The sequence below is a fragment of the Crocodylus siamensis genome, chromosome 2 (genome assembly GCF_052110815.1).
Source record: "Crocodylus siamensis isolate JL-2025a chromosome 2, ASM5211081v1, whole genome shotgun sequence".
Taxonomy (NCBI): Eukaryota; Metazoa; Chordata; order Crocodylia; family Crocodylidae; genus Crocodylus; species Crocodylus siamensis.
This window is the reverse complement of record NC_143396.1, coordinates 281,882,648-281,899,742: the sequence shown is the minus strand read 5'-3', so window position 1 is coordinate 281,899,742 and position 17,095 is coordinate 281,882,648. Positions and strand designations below refer to the sequence as shown.

The following is a 17,095-nucleotide window of genomic DNA, read 5'->3' as shown; positions in this document are numbered from 1 at the left end:
CCTGCTCAGGAACACCGAGGCGAAGAGCTCAGCCTCGTCCCCCGTCTGTTACTGATTGCTGCTCCTTGTTCAGTAGGGGTCCTCTGCTGCCCTGCGCCTTCCTTTTACTCCCTACATACCTAAAAACAGACTTTTTGCTGTCTTTAATTTGTGTTGCCAGCCTCAGCTCTGTAGTTGCTTCGGCCTTTCTAACTGCCTCCCTGCAAGCATGGGCCAAGTAGGTACACTCCTCCTTGGTAGCTTCTCCCTGCATCCACTGCCTATATGCCTTTTTTTTTGCCCTTTGGCTCCCCTGGACTTCCCTGTTTAGCCTGAAAGGTTTTTGGCTCCTTTTGCCCTTTCCCCTCGTGCTGGGATAGTCTGCCTCTGCGCCCAAAGGATCACTTCCTTTAGGAACGACCACCCTTCCTGGACTCCCATCTCACCAATACTCCTATCCCGCAGTGCATCATTGACTAAACTCCTGAGCACACTGAAGTTAGCCTTCCTAAAGTCAAGCACTTCCACCCTTCTAGTTACCTTACTCACCCTATGCCATATGGTGAATTCGAGTGATTGCTGGTCACTGTCCCCAAGGTGACCAGGAATCTGCAGCTCCCCTACCAGGTCCTGCCTGTAACCAACACCAAGTCCAGTAAGGCATTCATTCCCCCTAGTGCGACCATATACCTCCCGTGTTAGCTCCTGCACGCAGGTTAAGCGTTGAGCCTGAATTGATCTTCCAGGAGAAGAGCAGAAGAATCACCTCCTTGGTTTTGCTGGAGATGCATCGATTGATGCATGCCAGAGCACACTTGCATTTGCTAGTTTTCCTGCACATCCAGGTGGTTTGCTCCTGTGCCCCCAGTAAGGTTTCTTTAAAATGCAACGTTTTCCTGGGGTATTTTTACACATGCATGGATCCTGCCCATCAGTTCCCCGAGCGGGCTGAAGTCTGCTTCTCTGAAATCCAGGGACCGTACACTACCGCTCTCCTTCCTGAACCTGATCCTCTCATAGTCGCTTGCCGTCTGTTTCTATGTCCCCCACCAATTCCTCCCCCCTGTGAGCAGCAGAAGACGGATGTGGCCCTCCACAGGCCTGTTTGTCATCGCTCGGGGTGGGCCTACACCCGCCGAGTGACCTTTTGGTCCCCCTCAGACAGGGAGGCCACAGCAGAGGATGACAACCGAGGCCCGGGACAGCTCGTTACCAAACCAGGGAGAGGCCCGAGGTCCAGCAGGGCGCCGAGGGGGAGCCGGGCGGCCCTCCCGCACCTGGGCTCGCGACGCCGCCCGTGCGGGGCCACCGGCCTCTCCCCGGCCGCGGAGGAAGCCGGAGCCGGGCGCGGGGCGCGGGGCCGGGCGAGCCGGCCCGCGGCAGTCCCCCAAACTCCTGAAGTGGCGCGCCCAGGCGCCCCGCGGGACGGGGCGGGCGGGCGCGCGCAGCATGTGCGGCTGTTCGGGGCCGGGAGCTCCCACTTCCTGCGCCCCAGGCGGCGGCGGGGACAGCCCCAGCTCGGCGCGGCGCGGCGCGGCCCGGGGCGGGGTTTGCGGCGCGGTCCCGGCCCGAGGGAGCGGCTCCCGCCTCCCGGCTCCCGCCAGCGCCGACCGCGGACCGTGAGTACGTGCCCGGCGGGCGCGCTGCTCCGGGGGCGCCCGCGCCTTTGTCCCCGCAGCGCCCGCGCCGGCGGCACCACGCGCGCCCCGCGCCCGCACCTGGCGGCTTTGTTGTCTGCCGCCGCCGCCTTTGTTGGCGCGCCCGCCCGCACCGCGCCCGCCGCCGGGGCGCGCGGCAGTCCCGCGGGGCGCAGGCGGCCGCGCCCGCCCGCCCGCGCGGGGCTGGGGCTGGGCAGGGGCCCCGACCCGGCCTCCCCCAGGCTGCCCGCCCTGCCTGCCCTCAGCTCAGCCCCCGCCCGGGCTCTGCCGTGATGTGCCCCCCCGCCATGGGTAGAAACCAGCTCCAGAGCTGTCACCACGTTTTCAAGCCCTAACTTGATGGCGGGGCAGCCCTATTTTATAGCTGCCGAGGCACTTTTGTGGGGTGAGGGTTGCTTCGCAAGCGTGTTGCCCAGCGAAGCAGGCAGTGAGTGGCGCGAGCGGGACTTGGCCCGTGTGGCGGTCTGCATTGGGGGTGGGATTCGCCGCCGGTTGCGCAGCATGGCACGAGTTAGCAGGGGCTTAACGGTCATTGTTCTTCACTGGTGCTGCTGTGGCACTTCTGGGCCCCATGACGACCCCGGAGTTAGCTCGTCCTTGCTTTGCCCGCGCCACAGTTTACATTCATTGCACAGTTGTGTAGTGTGTGTAGCAGGGACCTTACTGGCACTGTTATCAGTGTGTGCAACTGTAGCGCTTCTGGGCCTCATGCACCCGGAGTTGTGGGGTCCATGCAGCAGTCTGCACTTCTTGCGCGGTTCACCAGTGGGTTGTGTAGGATGTGTAGCAGGGGCCTTACTGTCACTGGTAGCACCTCTGAGCCCTATGAACCTAGTTAGTTGTCTGATCCTTACTTTGCCCGTGCAGCAGTCTACATATATTGCACAATTTACCTGTGGATTGCGTAATAAGTGTAATGTGTGCAGCAGGGGCTTTACTGTCATTGTTATGAATTGGTGTAGCACTTCCAGGCCCGGTGAACTAGTTAATTGTGTGATCATTGCTCTGCCCATGTGGCGGGTCTGACTTTGCCTGTGTGGTGGTCTACGTTCATTGTGCAATTCACCAGTGGGTTGCGTAATATATATAACGCGTAGCAGGCCTTACTGTCGTTGTTATTAAGCGGTGCTACTGTAGCACTTCTGGGCCCGATGAACCAGTTAATTGTGTGATCGTTACTTTGGCTGTGTGGCCAGTCTTACCTTGCCCATGCAGCAGTCTACATTTATTGCGTGATTCACCAGTGGATTGTGTAATATGTGTCATGGGTAGCCTGGGCTTTACTGTCATTGTTTTTAATTTCTGCTACCGGAGTGCCTTGGGGCCCCGGTAATGGGTGAGGACTCATTGTGTCGGGTGCTGCCCAAACACAGCAAGCCCCCAGCCCATGCCAGGCTCTGTGTATCCCATTTTCCACTGTCACCTCCACTGTTTTTTCTTTTCCTTCTACCTGGAAGCTTACCCTGACATTTTGGGAATGATCAAGTGGAGTTTTCCAAAGTGATTGCAGTTCAGGCAAATGGAGAGAGAGACCGTATCCAGCTGCACCTAGTCACCCTCCTGGCAGCTCTGGTTTGGGGTTTCTGACAACTCTGTGGCTCTCCCTGACATCAGGGGCTCTCTGACCTCCAGCTTGCTCCCCCACAGAGCAAGCTGCCCCATTCTTCTCCCCATGCCACAAATTCTGTGTAGTGTTCATGACATTTCAAAGTCCTCATGTTATGGGCAGGCAGACAGGCAGAGAAATGCCATCATGGGGAGTTTAAGACCCCGCTGTACTCAGCTAAGTTTCATCACAACCATTACCTAAGCTTGTGAAGCCTTACACCCAACTTGTTGGTGTTTCTGTTTGTCTAGCTATAATGCTATATCTGAAATGGGAGAACGCAGAGCCACTAGCATCTGTGGGACTCACCCTTTGCCTTTAACCAGTTCTGTGATGCCCACCAAAATGGGGCGATGGCAGCATTTAATACCATCCAGCAGAACAACACCCCTTTAACATTTTGACAGCCTGAATGAGAGAAAGAAAAGAGCTAAGGTTTATTGGAAAAAGTGGGGAATAGGTTTGCACAGAGCCTACTGAAGGAGGTGGGGTAGCTAGGGGGACCCTGGTACTGGCATGAATGAGGAAGTGGAAAAATTTCAGCAAGTCCCTGACCTAGACAGGAATGGATAGGGAGCACATATGAGCCCTGTGAGAAGATTGGAAGAGTGTAGGAGCCCTGGTATGGGAAGTGAGCTTGGCCTACTGGAGCTATGAAATGTGTGACTGCTTTTTTTGCACTGTGGTAATATTTTTAGGTTCCAGTCAGAGATCAGGGTCTTATACTAGTCATTGCACATGCACATGCATGCATGCATGCACGCACACACTCTGTCTACCTGCTAGATATTCAGCAACATAACAAAGAATATCCTTGTGGTTTTAAAGGGCAGACCACAGGAATTCTGGTCTTTTGAAATAAGTTATTTCATTTAATAACTTTCTTGTCCTGTGGACCGAGGATGCTCTTTTCTTCTTATAATGAAAATAGAAGATTGGACTGTCCTTTTCGAAGAAAGCCTGGCTTATATGATGGCAAAATGATGAGCTTGGATTGAAATGGCATGAGTAGGAGATGCACACATGGAATTGCACCCTAAGGACTCACCCTAAGCTTACTGAAATAAATGAATTTCAGTAGAGGTCTTAGGTATTTTGGCAGCTAACTCCTGTTTATATCAGATAAAAAAGTTTTCAACGTTTGTAGACTCAAGGCACCTCTTGGAAAATCTCAGCTCTTAGTTTTCACTCTGTTTTTGACTATAGAAAAATGATAACACAATTCTTCTGTTGCAAAGAACTCAGAAAGACCATAGCAGGTCAGAATGTTTTTGACACTATAGATTCCTATTTGAAATCTTAGGTTTGTCTTGTGTAGGTGTTTGCACTTCTAACAGTGCTGATGTTGCACAGCACCCTGCAACACTTTTAAAAAGGATCTGATGGCACCCCATGGTGCCACAGCATCTTGGTTGAGAAGCACTGACTTAGACACCTAAATCACATTTATGATCTGGATCTAAGGTCATGCAGGAAGGGTTAGTGACAATTTATTTTGTATTGTGTAGTGTAATGGGCCTCAGGGGTCTGGCACCTGTTGCCTCTGGGGTCCAATCTGCCTGCTGGCTCTGTCTGGCCCCACCTCACCACCAGTTTCTCCCCTGCCACACCTTTGATGTTACTGTTAGGTTTACTGAGGAGGCAGTCCCTGGGCCTGGGAGTAGCTTCTCTGGTTCCTTCCTCTGTCTTTGCTGCTAGGTCCAGCGTACGCCTGGGAGTCTGTGCTTCCCTTGGGTTCTTCCTTTCCAAGAGAGCAGCCCCTCAGGCCTCCAAGCACCTGTTGAGGCTTCAGCAATTCCAGCCTTGGCCCCCTTTTTCCCTTGGCTAAGCCCTCAGCCCTGGTCCACTGATACCTCAGCTCCTGGGCCCTTGGTTGCAGCCTGTCCTGGGGCTCCAGTTTCACTTTGCCAGCCTCAGCCTCCTCTGCTTTGGTCTAGCTCCTGTCCCTGACAGTGGGGAGTGCCTCCCCTGACCTTCGCCTCTGTGGCCACAATCCGGTCCTCCAGTTACATCCTCCTCCCCACCCCTTCCTAGTAACAGGGGCAGGGGGCCCTGGTAAAACTAGAAAGACAATAGCAGTTACTCAGAGTTAGGAAATTCACACATGGACTGTAGCTATTTAATTATTTACAAAGAGATGGTAAGAGGAAAGAAGAAATCACATCTAAGTTTGTTGGAGAAAGGAAGTTTATGAGGCCAAAGACAGCTCCAGCTTGAGCCAAGATTTTCCAGAGGCTGAGGTTTGCATCCGACCTCACAAACAATAAAGGCATTAATCTAGGGCAAAGGATCTGATGCAGATTGCAATGGTGAGCAAATTTGGTAACTTAAAAACCAGGATTTTTAAAGATGTTGCCAAAAGTATATGTATATATACAAAGTAGATTGAACTGAACCCTTTAGGCTGGCTTTATCTGCACCATTTTGAGGGCATTTGGTAATTCATGCTGGGGGTCTTATGGAATGGGAGATATGAGGTCAAGGTCTAATTAAGTGGCAGAAAAGGTAAGTTATAAGTTATCCCTTAAACACTAGCTGCAATAATGTTGCTGAATAGACCCTCATTTTCCAGGGAAGTCAATGGGAGTTGGGGTTGCTTATGATGCCAGAGGAGGCACTTGACTGAACTGAGGTGCAAGTCCTTTGGTGGGGTCTGTGTAGCTGGCTTTGTGGGATTTGGCAGGATCAGGCCTGGTGCTGGTCAAGCTGTTGCTGACCTTCTTTCACCAGTAATTTAAGGCACTTGGAACTGTATGCAAAAGTTTCTGGATGTTTTTAATCACTTACAAGTAACCTTCAAGGAAACAATGTATTAAAAAGCGTATTGTGACACCTGGTTAAGTCTGGGAAAAGGAACAAATGGTGTTTTTCCTCTTCTCCAACTGGATGTGATGCAAAGTTTATTGAAGACAGAGTTGACTGTATGAGAATCTTTTCTTGCTTCAGCAGGCACTAGATCAAGGTCCTTAGGGAGCCAGATATTTTTCCATTTGTCAGGCTCAGTTTTAAGTGTAGACACAATGAAGCAATTCAAGAAACAGCTCACATTGCTGGTTAATGATCTAATGGGTTGAAAATGCTTTCACTAAATGGCAGTCAATTTGGGTTTTGTGTGTTTAAGCGATAGCAACAAAAGAACAATTATTAATATTTCATGCCCTACATTTTTAACTACCAACTTCGTAGGACTTCCTGAAGCTTTTGGGTAAAGTCCTCTCTTGTGTTGACAAATATGCTTTCAGAGAAAGGTGGGATCCTGTCTAGACTTTGTTAAAAGAATTTTATACCCCTTTTACCACTATGTAATTACATACATGGAGTTTTGTTCAGCATTTATTATGTTTTGTTTACTCTCCAGTGCTGTATTGAAGTAGTAGTAGTAATAATACAGCCCAGAAGACAATTTGAAAGATCGGGTATAAAGAAGGGTACTCCTTTGGATTTCTCCTAGAGTATAGAGATATGTTCTTTACTCAATGAGTCATTTCATATGTGTTTGTGGTGGCATTTTCTTAGCAACTGTAACTCTGTTTTAGATCTAGACTCTCCATGGTTTTTGTTGAGAGGTAGATGAAGATACCCAATCCCCTACTGCTGAAGAGGTGTGGCTATGCTTTGGAATAGGTTAAACCAATTTCTCTTCCCTTCTAAAGTACAGTTAATATTATTTTTTAGAAGCATATATGCAAAATGAATGCCTTAAAAATGCCTATCTGTGTACTGATTGCAATAACTGAAAGTGTTCCCAGTAGTTTTGGAGAAGTCTATTAGACTGTAATACATGGTGGATTTTTCTTTTTTAAGAATGGGTATATACCAGAGTGCACTGATATATTGGTTGCATATTATATTTGCACTGATAAAAGGAAAATTAACATTATTGGCTATCGGCTTTTTCTGGCTGGTGTAGAATTGGTACATTTATGTCACCAATAAATGTAATACGCCTTCTGGCTGGAGCCCCTGGATGCTGTGTGCATGTGCACAGCAGCAGCATGCTTGTGGCCAGGAATGCAGCAGGGCAGTGTGGAGAGCAGCCCCTTGCATAAAGTCTGTGGGGGGGAAGGGGCATGGAGGGGGAAGGAGTGTTGGGGGGGCAGATTGAGGCCCCTACGGTGAGGGAGGGAGTGGGGCAGGGGCAGGGGCTGGGGATGCTGCCTAGCCAGGGCAGTGAATGGGCCCTGGGGCCAGGACAGGGAGTGGGATGGAGCTATGGGCAGCTCATCCAGGGAGAGCAGCGGGGATGGGGAGCGAGGTGGCTACCCGCTGCTGTGTGCACCCCTGGGGGGAGGTATGGGGGGAAATGCGTTCCCCAGATTTGTGTGCAGGGTGGATACAGGCTGCCCACTGTGGGCTTGGGGATCTCTGCTCTTGCTGCCTTTGCCCCAAGAGCTATGCGCTGGCTGTACAACCCCTTGTGCCTTCCGCTGCTGGGTGGGCAGGGGATGCGGTGTGGGGAAGGAGCAGAGGGAGCTTGTTTGTGGGGTTCCCCAGCTGATGTGGGCAGCATGTGGCTCCCAGGTCAAAGACAGCGGAACAGAGATTCCTGAGCTGGCAGTGGGCAGCCCACCTCCGCGCTCACCCTGCTCAGCTCCACTCCTAAAAATGTCCCCGCACTTGAAAATGGTGGCAACAGTGCTTGAACTAAAGCTTATTTGACACATTCTAGCTCAAGTGCCCCCACTGCCATTTTTAAATGCCAGGACTCTGATTGCTTGGATGAGCCACCTGTGGCTCTATCCCACACCTGGCCCTGGGGCCCCCATCCACTGCCCTGGCTGGGCAGTGTCCCCTGCCCCTGCCCTTCTCCCTCCCTCCCCATAGGGGCCTCAATCTGCAACCCCATGCCCCTTCACCCTCCCTTCCCCCGCATGCCCTGTCTCCTCCACACACTTACCTGCAGGGAGCTGCTCTCCATGCTGCCCAGATGTGGTCCTGTAAATCAGTTATCAGATCAGTATCAGCAAATATGCCTGGTTTATAATCAGTTATTGGTATTGGCCAAGAAAAACCTTATCGGTGTACCCCTAATATGTACTGCTAATGCTACCTTGCATGCAGGCTTTCACTGGATTCTTATGGAGCTTCTTGGTGTGGGTAGAAAAGATCTCCCTTAAATGTGACCTTTTGAAAAAATGGTAAATGTATCTGGTAATTATAGGGCACAGTTTTTGAAGCCATCTTATTCCTAAAAGGTGTCCTATTAGTCATTGGGATTATATATGCATGTAAGGGCTGCTAGGTGAGTAAGGGCTGATTGCTGTTAGTTAGCCTGGATGGAAAAACTGCAATTCAGTTGAAGAAGCAGTGTTTTTGGCTCTTATTTAATGTTTCTTTGCTTGTATACATACTTTGGGTAAAGGAATTGAAGGCTTCTGCAGGATAAGGGTCACACTAAGTTATTTAAATTTTATTTTGCTCCAGAGGTCCTGCTGAGCCACACTACTGAATTAAAGCACTGGGAGAGTGCATCTGTCAGAAACAGAGGGTCTGGCATGCAGGAGGGGTACCGTTGTGGAGCTACATGTTAGCAAGATTCAGGGGGTAGTCCTTTCACAGCTTGCCAGTTTTTTTGGCTACTGTTGAGGGGATGTTGAGTCACAGACATGACATCTGCCTGCACATTTTATGAGGGCCTTGTGTTAGTAAAGAGTAGCTCCTAATCTCAGACCACAAGGACTGCAATTGTAGCCAGCCTCCATAAGGCAGTGCAAGAGGAATGGAGGACTTCCATGGTCTTGTATGATTTTCAGTAGCTAAAAGTTCCTGCTGAAGACCATCTCTCAGCTTAAAAGCTAACTCCTCTGTCCTGTGATCCCTGTGAGCCAAACTGCTGACCCAGGGCATAGTTTCATAGTTTCTAGGGTCGGAAGGGACCTGAGTAGATCATCTAGTCCGACCCCCTGCCATGGCAGGAAAGATTACTGGGGTCAGACGACCCCGGCAAGGTGTTCATCTGACCTCCTCTTAAAGATCCCCAGGGCAGGAGCCAGCACCACTTCTCTTGGAAGCTGGTTCCAGATCCTAGCCGCCCTGACTGTGAAGTAGCGCCTCCTGATATCTAGCCTAAATCTTCCCTCTGCCAGCTTGTGACCGTTATTCCTGGTCACTCCTGGCAGTGCTCGGGGGAACAGTGACTCCTCCAATGCCTGCTGATCCCCCCTGACTAGTTTGTAACAGGCCACAAGATCCCCCCTCAGCCTTCTCTTTCGGAGGCTGAACAGGTTCAGGTCCTGTAGCCTTTCCTCATAGGGCCTGCCCTACTGTCCCCTGATCATACGAGTGGCCTCCTCTGGACCCTCTCCATGTTATCCACATCCCTCTTGCAGCCTGGTCTCTGTAGCGACACCACTCCCCGCTCCCAGCCTGGGCACTGTTTTCAGAATGGGAGCAGGGAGGAAGGAGCAGGGGGAGCTCGTTTTGGGGTTCTCCAGCTGGCAATAGAGGGAGGGGTGGTTGGATTGGAGCCCCCCCTCACTTTGGGCCAGGGGGCTCCAATCCACTTGTCCCACCATTCAGTGCCACCTGAAAAAACCCCAGACTAAATTCAGACTGCTTCCTCCCTGCTCCCCCCCCCCCCCGCTTACCCCCCTCTCTTTCTAAAAACAGCAACAAACTGGGAGCTTGCAGACAAGTTACAGAATGTGCTTTATTTTGGAGCATGTTCATCTGAACCCTTATACAATGAGGGTTCAGATTTTCAGGGGATAAGGCCCTTTTAAGGTGGTCTGCAGCTGTGCGCTTCTGTTTGGTTGTGGCTGTAGACTGCTTTCTGGGGCCAGATCAGGTGAAAATTGTCACTTCTCTGCACCCACAATGACGATTCTGGGCTCCCTACCTGCTGCTACTCAGGTATTTACTGCTACTTACCTGTATTTTCAAGGAAGGATCTTTCCTTTTTCTTCATTTTGCCTTTCAAAAAGTAGTTGTGTATCTTAGTCAGGGCCATGTTGTATGCAAGAAAATATGGGTCTGACTCAAAAGCACCTTGCCGCTCAGCTGATGGCAGAGATGGGGAAGAATACACTGTGCTGGAGAAGAGTCAGTTCAAGATTATTAGGCAATATTATAGCAAGAGGGAGCCATGAGTAGATTTTTGGCTTTGCATTGCACTTCAGTCCCTGGTCCACTCTGTGGCGCAGAGCGACTATATGCTGCCCTTCCCTGAAGGCTCTTGATAGTTGCTCAGTCTTGCCCAGTGATTCGAAACTGGAGTGTTGCAGCACTTTGGGGTACGCAGAAAACCTTCAAGGGTGCCACAGGTACCATACAAGGTTAGCACTGTTAGGTGTGCAAACAGGATTGACACGGTGAAGCCAGAGGCTTCAAATAAGAATCCATATCATTAAAGCATTCTGACCTGTTGTATCTTTCTAAGTACTTTGCAACAGAAGAGTCACTCTATTATTTTTCTGTATGCAAAAAAACCAAACAAACAACAAAACAGTGCAAAGTAAGAGCTGCCATTTTCCAAGCGGTGCCTTGAGTCTAAAAAGGTTGAGAATCACTGGTCTGGCTCTATATGACTTTGCAGTTTGGCTTGGGGCATTTTCAGCTGGTTGTTGACTATGGTGCAGGCAACGTTGTTGTGATGTTGGGGCAGAAAAAAAAAGCAGAATGATATTTCAAACCCTATTTAAGGAACCACTAATTAAAAGGGGGAGAACCAACCCTTGCGGTTATTGGGAAGGAAAGATAAAGGAAAGATGATGTGAGAAAAGGCCTCATTCTTAAAACCTACAGTGTGCTGGCTGTCAGGACAGGGTTAGGGGATTACTGGATGACTACATTAAGAGACAAGAAAGAGGAATGTACTATTGGATGTGTCTAATCTTGTTGGTCTGAGCGTAACACTGCCTCAAACAGCTCACTGAGGGACTGACTAAAAAGTATATCTGAGGACCCTAGAATTGGGAAGATTGCTTTAGAAAGGGGTTCATCTTGTTTGCAATTGTTAATAATTTTGTATGACTGTTTTCTTGTGGTAGTTGCACTGTTTTTACTTGTTGTTTTTTTGGTAATAGCTCTCAAGTAATGACAAAAATAGGAGGTCTTGTTTAAAAACGGGGTGGGCCCCCATTGTTCAAGCCCTTGGAAGGGCTTGTGAGCAGGATGAACATTTACCTTCAGAAGATGGCATTTTGCTGGGAACAAGGAGGATTTGGCCTGCAGGAAGTTACCAAGAATAATAATAATAATAAGAAGAAGAAAAGCTCCTGTAGAGCCTAAGTCTTGTACATGGGTACGTCTTTAGTGACACTAGTCTCAGGATGCACTGGGAGCATAAAAGTAATGTCTTGATCTCTATGGTGCTAGTGAGCCCACAAGCTGGAACCTTTTCTCATGAAGTTATTCTCCCTCACCTCCTAAACTTGCAAAATATCTAATATCACAGCATAGAATATGGACTGCAGATTCTCCCTCCATCATCATTTGTGTGTGCTAATAATTTGCAGTTGATGACTTGCAGAGGGAGTACAGTTCTGTGTATGAAGATCCTTTTAAATATCATTGGCCAAGGATGAGGGGCACAGTGACTTTTCCAAAGGCACACCACAAGCTTGTAGCAGAGCCAGAAATAGCAGACATCTCCTGGCTCGTGGAGACCCCAGCACTTAACCACAAAGCCCTCTGCAATGAGGCACTTTATATCAGTATAATCTGTGCTGAAAAATAGCATAATGTTAGTACTTGGTTCCACCTCAAAAATACCTCTATGCACTGGTGACTCATTGCCTCTTCGTCTTTCACTTTCCTTTGCCCCAAACACATTGTTAAAACCCCCAAGACCTGTTGTGAGGATAAGATTGAGGACTGAGGTTTGGTCTGGACTCAAAAATGTTACTGGCCCAGCTGTATCCATTAGGCTTGTGCGGTTTTTTTTCCTCCCATGCTCTTAACTAATGTGGTATGCCTGCAAGAACCCACACTGTAGCTGCAGAAATACCAACAATTACCAGTGCATCCTCCCACCTCATTCCAGGGAGAGAGGGATTTTCAGAAACGTGAGTAGAAAGGGAGAAGTAGGACAATGCTGTGCAAGCTAAAATTTGATTCTGAAAGTGTCTTTCTGCCCAAGGGTCCATGGTTAAAATCTAAGTTGTAAAGTGAATGAGTTGGGGTCAGATTCCAAAATAGTTGTCATAGACATTAAGGCTGAAATGAATGAATGAAATAAAAGTAATTGACTTAAAATTAAAAAAAATGTAAAGTCAACCTACATAGTTAAGCACAAAATCTAGAAAAGGTCCATCTGCTATTTCTCCATGTTGTAACTCAACTTTTTCAGCTACAGCAAACAGTAGACTGCTTGGTTTTTGGGGTGGCTAGTATTTTTTACGGACAGGTATTGCTAGGCAATTTGTATCTTTTGCTGCAGAGATGTGAGGGATTGTTAGCAATAAAATACAGCAGGTACAGGGGAACCACTGTTTTCTGTAGGAAACAGCACCAAAAACAAGTAGCTCTTTTGGCTGCAGCTAGTCATGAGAAGATGCAGCACAGACTTTGGAGCTGTGAGTAATCTGCATTTTCATCCCCAATGCTTTCCCTGCGCACGGCTGAGTGGAGCAACCTGATACTGGTGCTGCACAGGTACGAGTGGCAAACACTGCTCCCTGGAAAGTGCTGCTCCTTGAGGAGGGATTAGGTATCTTCTAGGTGGTCTGTGTACCTTAGAGATCTCCTTTGTGGTGTAGTACCATGTAGTTATCATATGCTTGCATAAAAACTGACTGTACCTGCACACCCTTCATGATACACCTCTTTCCCAAGATCAAGTCTGGAGACAACTGCTATATTCAACACCAAAGAGCAGTTTTAAAGCAGTATGAATGTGTAGGTTCTCTCTTCTATCAAGGATTTGTAATTCAGATGTCATGCTCTATTTCCCTATCATGGTAGGTTGCTATTGTAGCTTTGTCCTGTTCGCCAACCAGTAATACCACTGAGGCACTCAGTTTACAACATTAAGTCAGCCCAGAACACCAGTGTAGCTCATGATCTTTTGGGTCCTGGATTCATTCATTCAAACAATATCTGGAAGAGATGGAATATTAGCCTCTGCTTATGCAACGTGCTTTTGAAAAAAAGATCTTCTGAAAGGCTCGAAAGCTGTGGCTATTTCTCCTGTTTTCTCAGTGTTAGAATAAATCCTGATATGGTTCTAGGAATAAAGCAACCTGAAGAAGAGGAGGCTAGACTTATGATTAAAACACTTGCTTTAATGCAGTATCATAATCCATTCTCTCAAGAGGATTGAAATAAGATGGCATGGCTACTTTCGATTCTGGCATTTCTCAACTTGAGTGCTTAGTTTTGCAGTTTTAAATATTTTTGAGGTAGTTTGTGTGCAATAATAAGAATTTGCCCTAACTGATTCCTTTACAGCACAAAGGGCATCTTTATACATACTCTCAGGTGAGGGAAGGGGAGCTACTCTAATTAAGAGCAGCCACAGCATCTCGTGTAGTCAGTGTCCTGTGCTTCAAAATGGTGGTGAGAACACTTTAAAGCTTGTTCGATGAACTTCAGTTCAACTGACTCCATGGCCATGTTGAACTGCAGGGATGCTGAATGCACATGATGCCAAGGCTGCCCAAGTGTGCCAGTGTGACAGGGGGCCATCACGAGGCTAGTCAAACATCAGCCTGCCCACCTGTCTAGGGCCGTCTGCCTTGCTTCACCTGCGATGTCTTGCTGCTACATTAATTGTTGTTAAGTATGGGAGGCTGCCCACTGTACCTTGATGCCTAGGGCATTATACACAGCTCTGACCTTCCCTATACTGTGTCCCATGCCTTGCAGATGGTATTCATATTGTTGCAGTGCTTCACAATGTTACCCATGCTCCAGAGTCTCACACAAGACTCTCATTTGCCACTGGAGCTCACAGTTGCTGTGCCCTCGCACTGGGCTCCAAACTCAGGCCCCTCACTGGGGCTCACTCCCTGAACTACTGGTAGGGCTGGCCTGGCTTATATGCAGACCTTCAGGTCACCCTTGTGGCCCTACTCTACATGTCCCCAGTGTAGCCTTCAGGCTATCCCCTGTGACCCTACTCTACACCAACACTGTGCACTTTCAGGCTGCCCTTGCAGCCCTATTGTATGCAGTTCATTCTCTCACTGTGCCCCTTTACTGCGGCTAACTCCTCAACCCCTCACTGGGGCCTCAGGGTCTTATACCCCATGGGCTCAGATGTCCAAACATGTGCCTGGCCCCACTGCCTGGCCCTACCACCCACTAAGTTGTGGGGGCTGGGGCTATAAGGAGCCCCTTACTCACCTTTCACTGGGGAGGCAACTGACATGGCATTTCCTGGGGACCACCCCACCATGGGTGGACCCACCACACCATCCTGCCTTAGCAGGTTGTAGTTTTAGGTCATGCCTGTGGACCAGGAGTCTCCTGCCATCCCCATAGCTCCTGCCCTTACCTCCAAGGATGTTCTGAGCAGCCGCTTAGGCAGATGGTGTCCTTCCAACTTCCCTGAGGGCCTAAGTCAAAATGGAGGCTACTCAGCCCCCTCCTCCAATCACATGACCCCCCTGCAGTCATGTGACTGCCTCATTAAGGCTGGCCCACACCTGTGGGCTGCCCTACTGCCTGCTGTAAGGCCTTAAAGTGGCAGGCACCAAAGGTGCCACAACCACTTAGCACACTCCAGCAGACTTGATTAACTGAGTGTGCTCCAATGTGTTCTAATTAAAATGTGTTGGAGCAGTTGTCAGGCACATGTATCGGTGCCCAAAGCTCTTTCTTGTTCATAGGCAGCTGGGAAGCCTAGTATTCTCTTGTTTTACTATTGTTGCCAAAAGTGCCTGACTTAGTTTCTTCAGGGAAGGATCTTTGGGTAGATGCGATATCTTTTATTAGATCAACTGAGTAGTTGGAAAAAAGTTCTTTGCAAGGTTTTGGGTGCAATCACCCTTCTTCAGGCAAAGGAAGCCTCTGCTGTTCTGAGGCTCCAAGGAATGAAAGAAGCTAAAAGTGTGACAGGATGTCAGTGAAACTGTAAATAGGTAGAAATTAGGAAAACAAAAGGTAGAGCAGGGAAGTGGGGTGGGGAAGTGGGGGTGGCGGGAAACCAAAGGTGAGTAAGGGAGACTCTGTACTGAGACATTAACTGTTGGCTTGAAACTAATCTGTGAATAAAAGGGTTTTTTTAAAAAAACATTAAAGTAATGAGTTCCTCAAAAGCAAAGTTTTACTTTGTTTTAAATGTAATTTAAACTAAGGTGTTTTGTTTCACAGTGCTGAAGGACACTGTGGAGAGTAACCACTAAGATACATTTTGGAAGCATGTTTTTTTCTTGACTACTAGGATGAGCCCTTGAAGTTAGTGTTAGAAGTCATCACTGACAAAGGGGCTTTCCCTTGTTTTCAAAACTGATCTAGGTATTTGAACATGCAGCTGGTATGCACAGCAGTGCTGGACTGAGCACAAGCCAGCATGTACATGAAACAGAAACCTTTTGGAAATAAGGCCTTAACTGGCACTCTCGCCAAACGTCTCAACAGAAAGAATTGCATTGGAGTGAAGATTCAAACTGTCTCTTAGTTGTAGAGGTACCATATGTACCTGAATAAAAGATGAGGCTTTTCCCCCCAACAACATAGAGGAAAAGGCCCTTGTCTTACATTCACACACAAGGAAACCTCATTTAATACATTGTCTATCATTAAACTGTTGTCATAAGCAGCATGTGCTGAGGAATGGAAACCAGCTATGAAGTTGATTACATGCAGCCAACACTGAGCATGACTATAAAACACATCACCCTTATTGAGCAAACATGCTGATGGGGAACCTACCACTTTTTTTTTTTTTTTTTTTAATTTAGTGTCTCAGGCCAGATCAGCCAAATTGGTTCTGAATTTTATCAACTGAGCAGATAGGGCGGGTGTAGGTGTATGTGGGGTGGGGGGGGTGTATGGTGAGGTGAGGTGGTAGGGGGCATAGGGTAGGTTGGGGTACGTATATGTTGGTGGAGGTTATGGGGGTGTGAGGTTTGTGGGGTGTGAGGGTGGATGGGGGCTGTGGGGATCCCTCACACACTCCCCCATGTGGTGCACAGCTCCTGCTGCCGCAGCAGCAGCAGGTGGTGGGACTTGGTGCTGGTGCTCCATGCAGGCACTGGTGCTTTGCGGGGCATGGCTCTGACCAGCACTATGCTTGCAGGGAGGGGAAAGGTGGGGTGGAGGAGTGCAGCCTGCCTGACCCCCTCTATCGCAGGGGCTCAGGGTGGCATGCCTCCACCTCCAGCACTCACACCAGGGAAGCCCCATACTGGACTCCACAGGGAAGCAGGGGATGATGGGCTTCCTCCATTCCCAGTGGAGTCCATGGACCTGCGCAGCAGGGAGTGGGGAAGGCAGGTGCGTTCTGCTGCTTGGCTTCCTCTGCCGCAAAGGCGGGAGCTGCAAGCACGCAGCGTGGAGTGGAGCAGCAGGGCAGGTTGCACTCCTTGTCCCACATGCAGCTCTGGTCAGAGCTGTGCCCTACCAGGCAGCAGTGCCTGCACCAGGCATGAGCATCCTGAGCCCTCCCTGTGGCTGCTGCCAGCAGAGAGGGTTGCGCGCCATGTGGAGGAGTGGGGGGGGTCCCCACACCCGCACCCTGCCCAACTGAGCTCTGCACTCCCATGGCCCCCCTGAGCACAGGCTCCATGCTGTGCTCCGTGCTTCTGCCCAGCTGCAACTCCATTGCCCCCCCTGCCCCAGCACCAGCCCTGCTGCTTCCCTCCCTGCTGCCCCCAGCAAGCTGGACGTCCAGGAAGCCAAACAGGTTCCCATGGAGTGGCTGCAGGAGCAGCCCTGCCTGGAAGCTGTTGCTGGCCGGCCCCTTCTG

At 49.4% G+C, this 17,095-nt stretch overlaps 2 protein-coding genes across 4 annotated transcripts in view; one reads left to right on the top strand and one right to left on the bottom strand.

Moving 5' to 3' along the window:
• The window catches only part of LOC149872296 (uncharacterized), a 50,535-nt gene extending 48,710 nt beyond the window's left edge, over window positions 1–1,825 (bottom strand). The window contains exon 1 of the mRNA XM_090034214.1: window positions 1,698–1,825. The gene's annotated coding sequence lies outside the window, so the exon portion shown is untranslated. The remainder of the gene's footprint in view (window positions 1–1,697) is intronic.
• Window positions 649–17,095, top strand: part of SYNE2 (spectrin repeat containing nuclear envelope protein 2) — a 280,784-nt gene continuing 264,337 nt past the window's right edge. For 2 of the 3 annotated variants that reach the window (XM_090034213.1, XM_090034212.1), the window contains exon 1: window positions 650–1,602. In XM_090034213.1, coding sequence (XP_089890339.1) covers window positions 765–1,602 — 838 coding nt within the window. In that variant the 5' untranslated portion in view covers window positions 650–764. Of the gene's footprint in view, window positions 1,603–17,095 lie in introns of all 3 variants that reach the window. The other variant, XM_090034211.1, reaches the window with a different exon arrangement.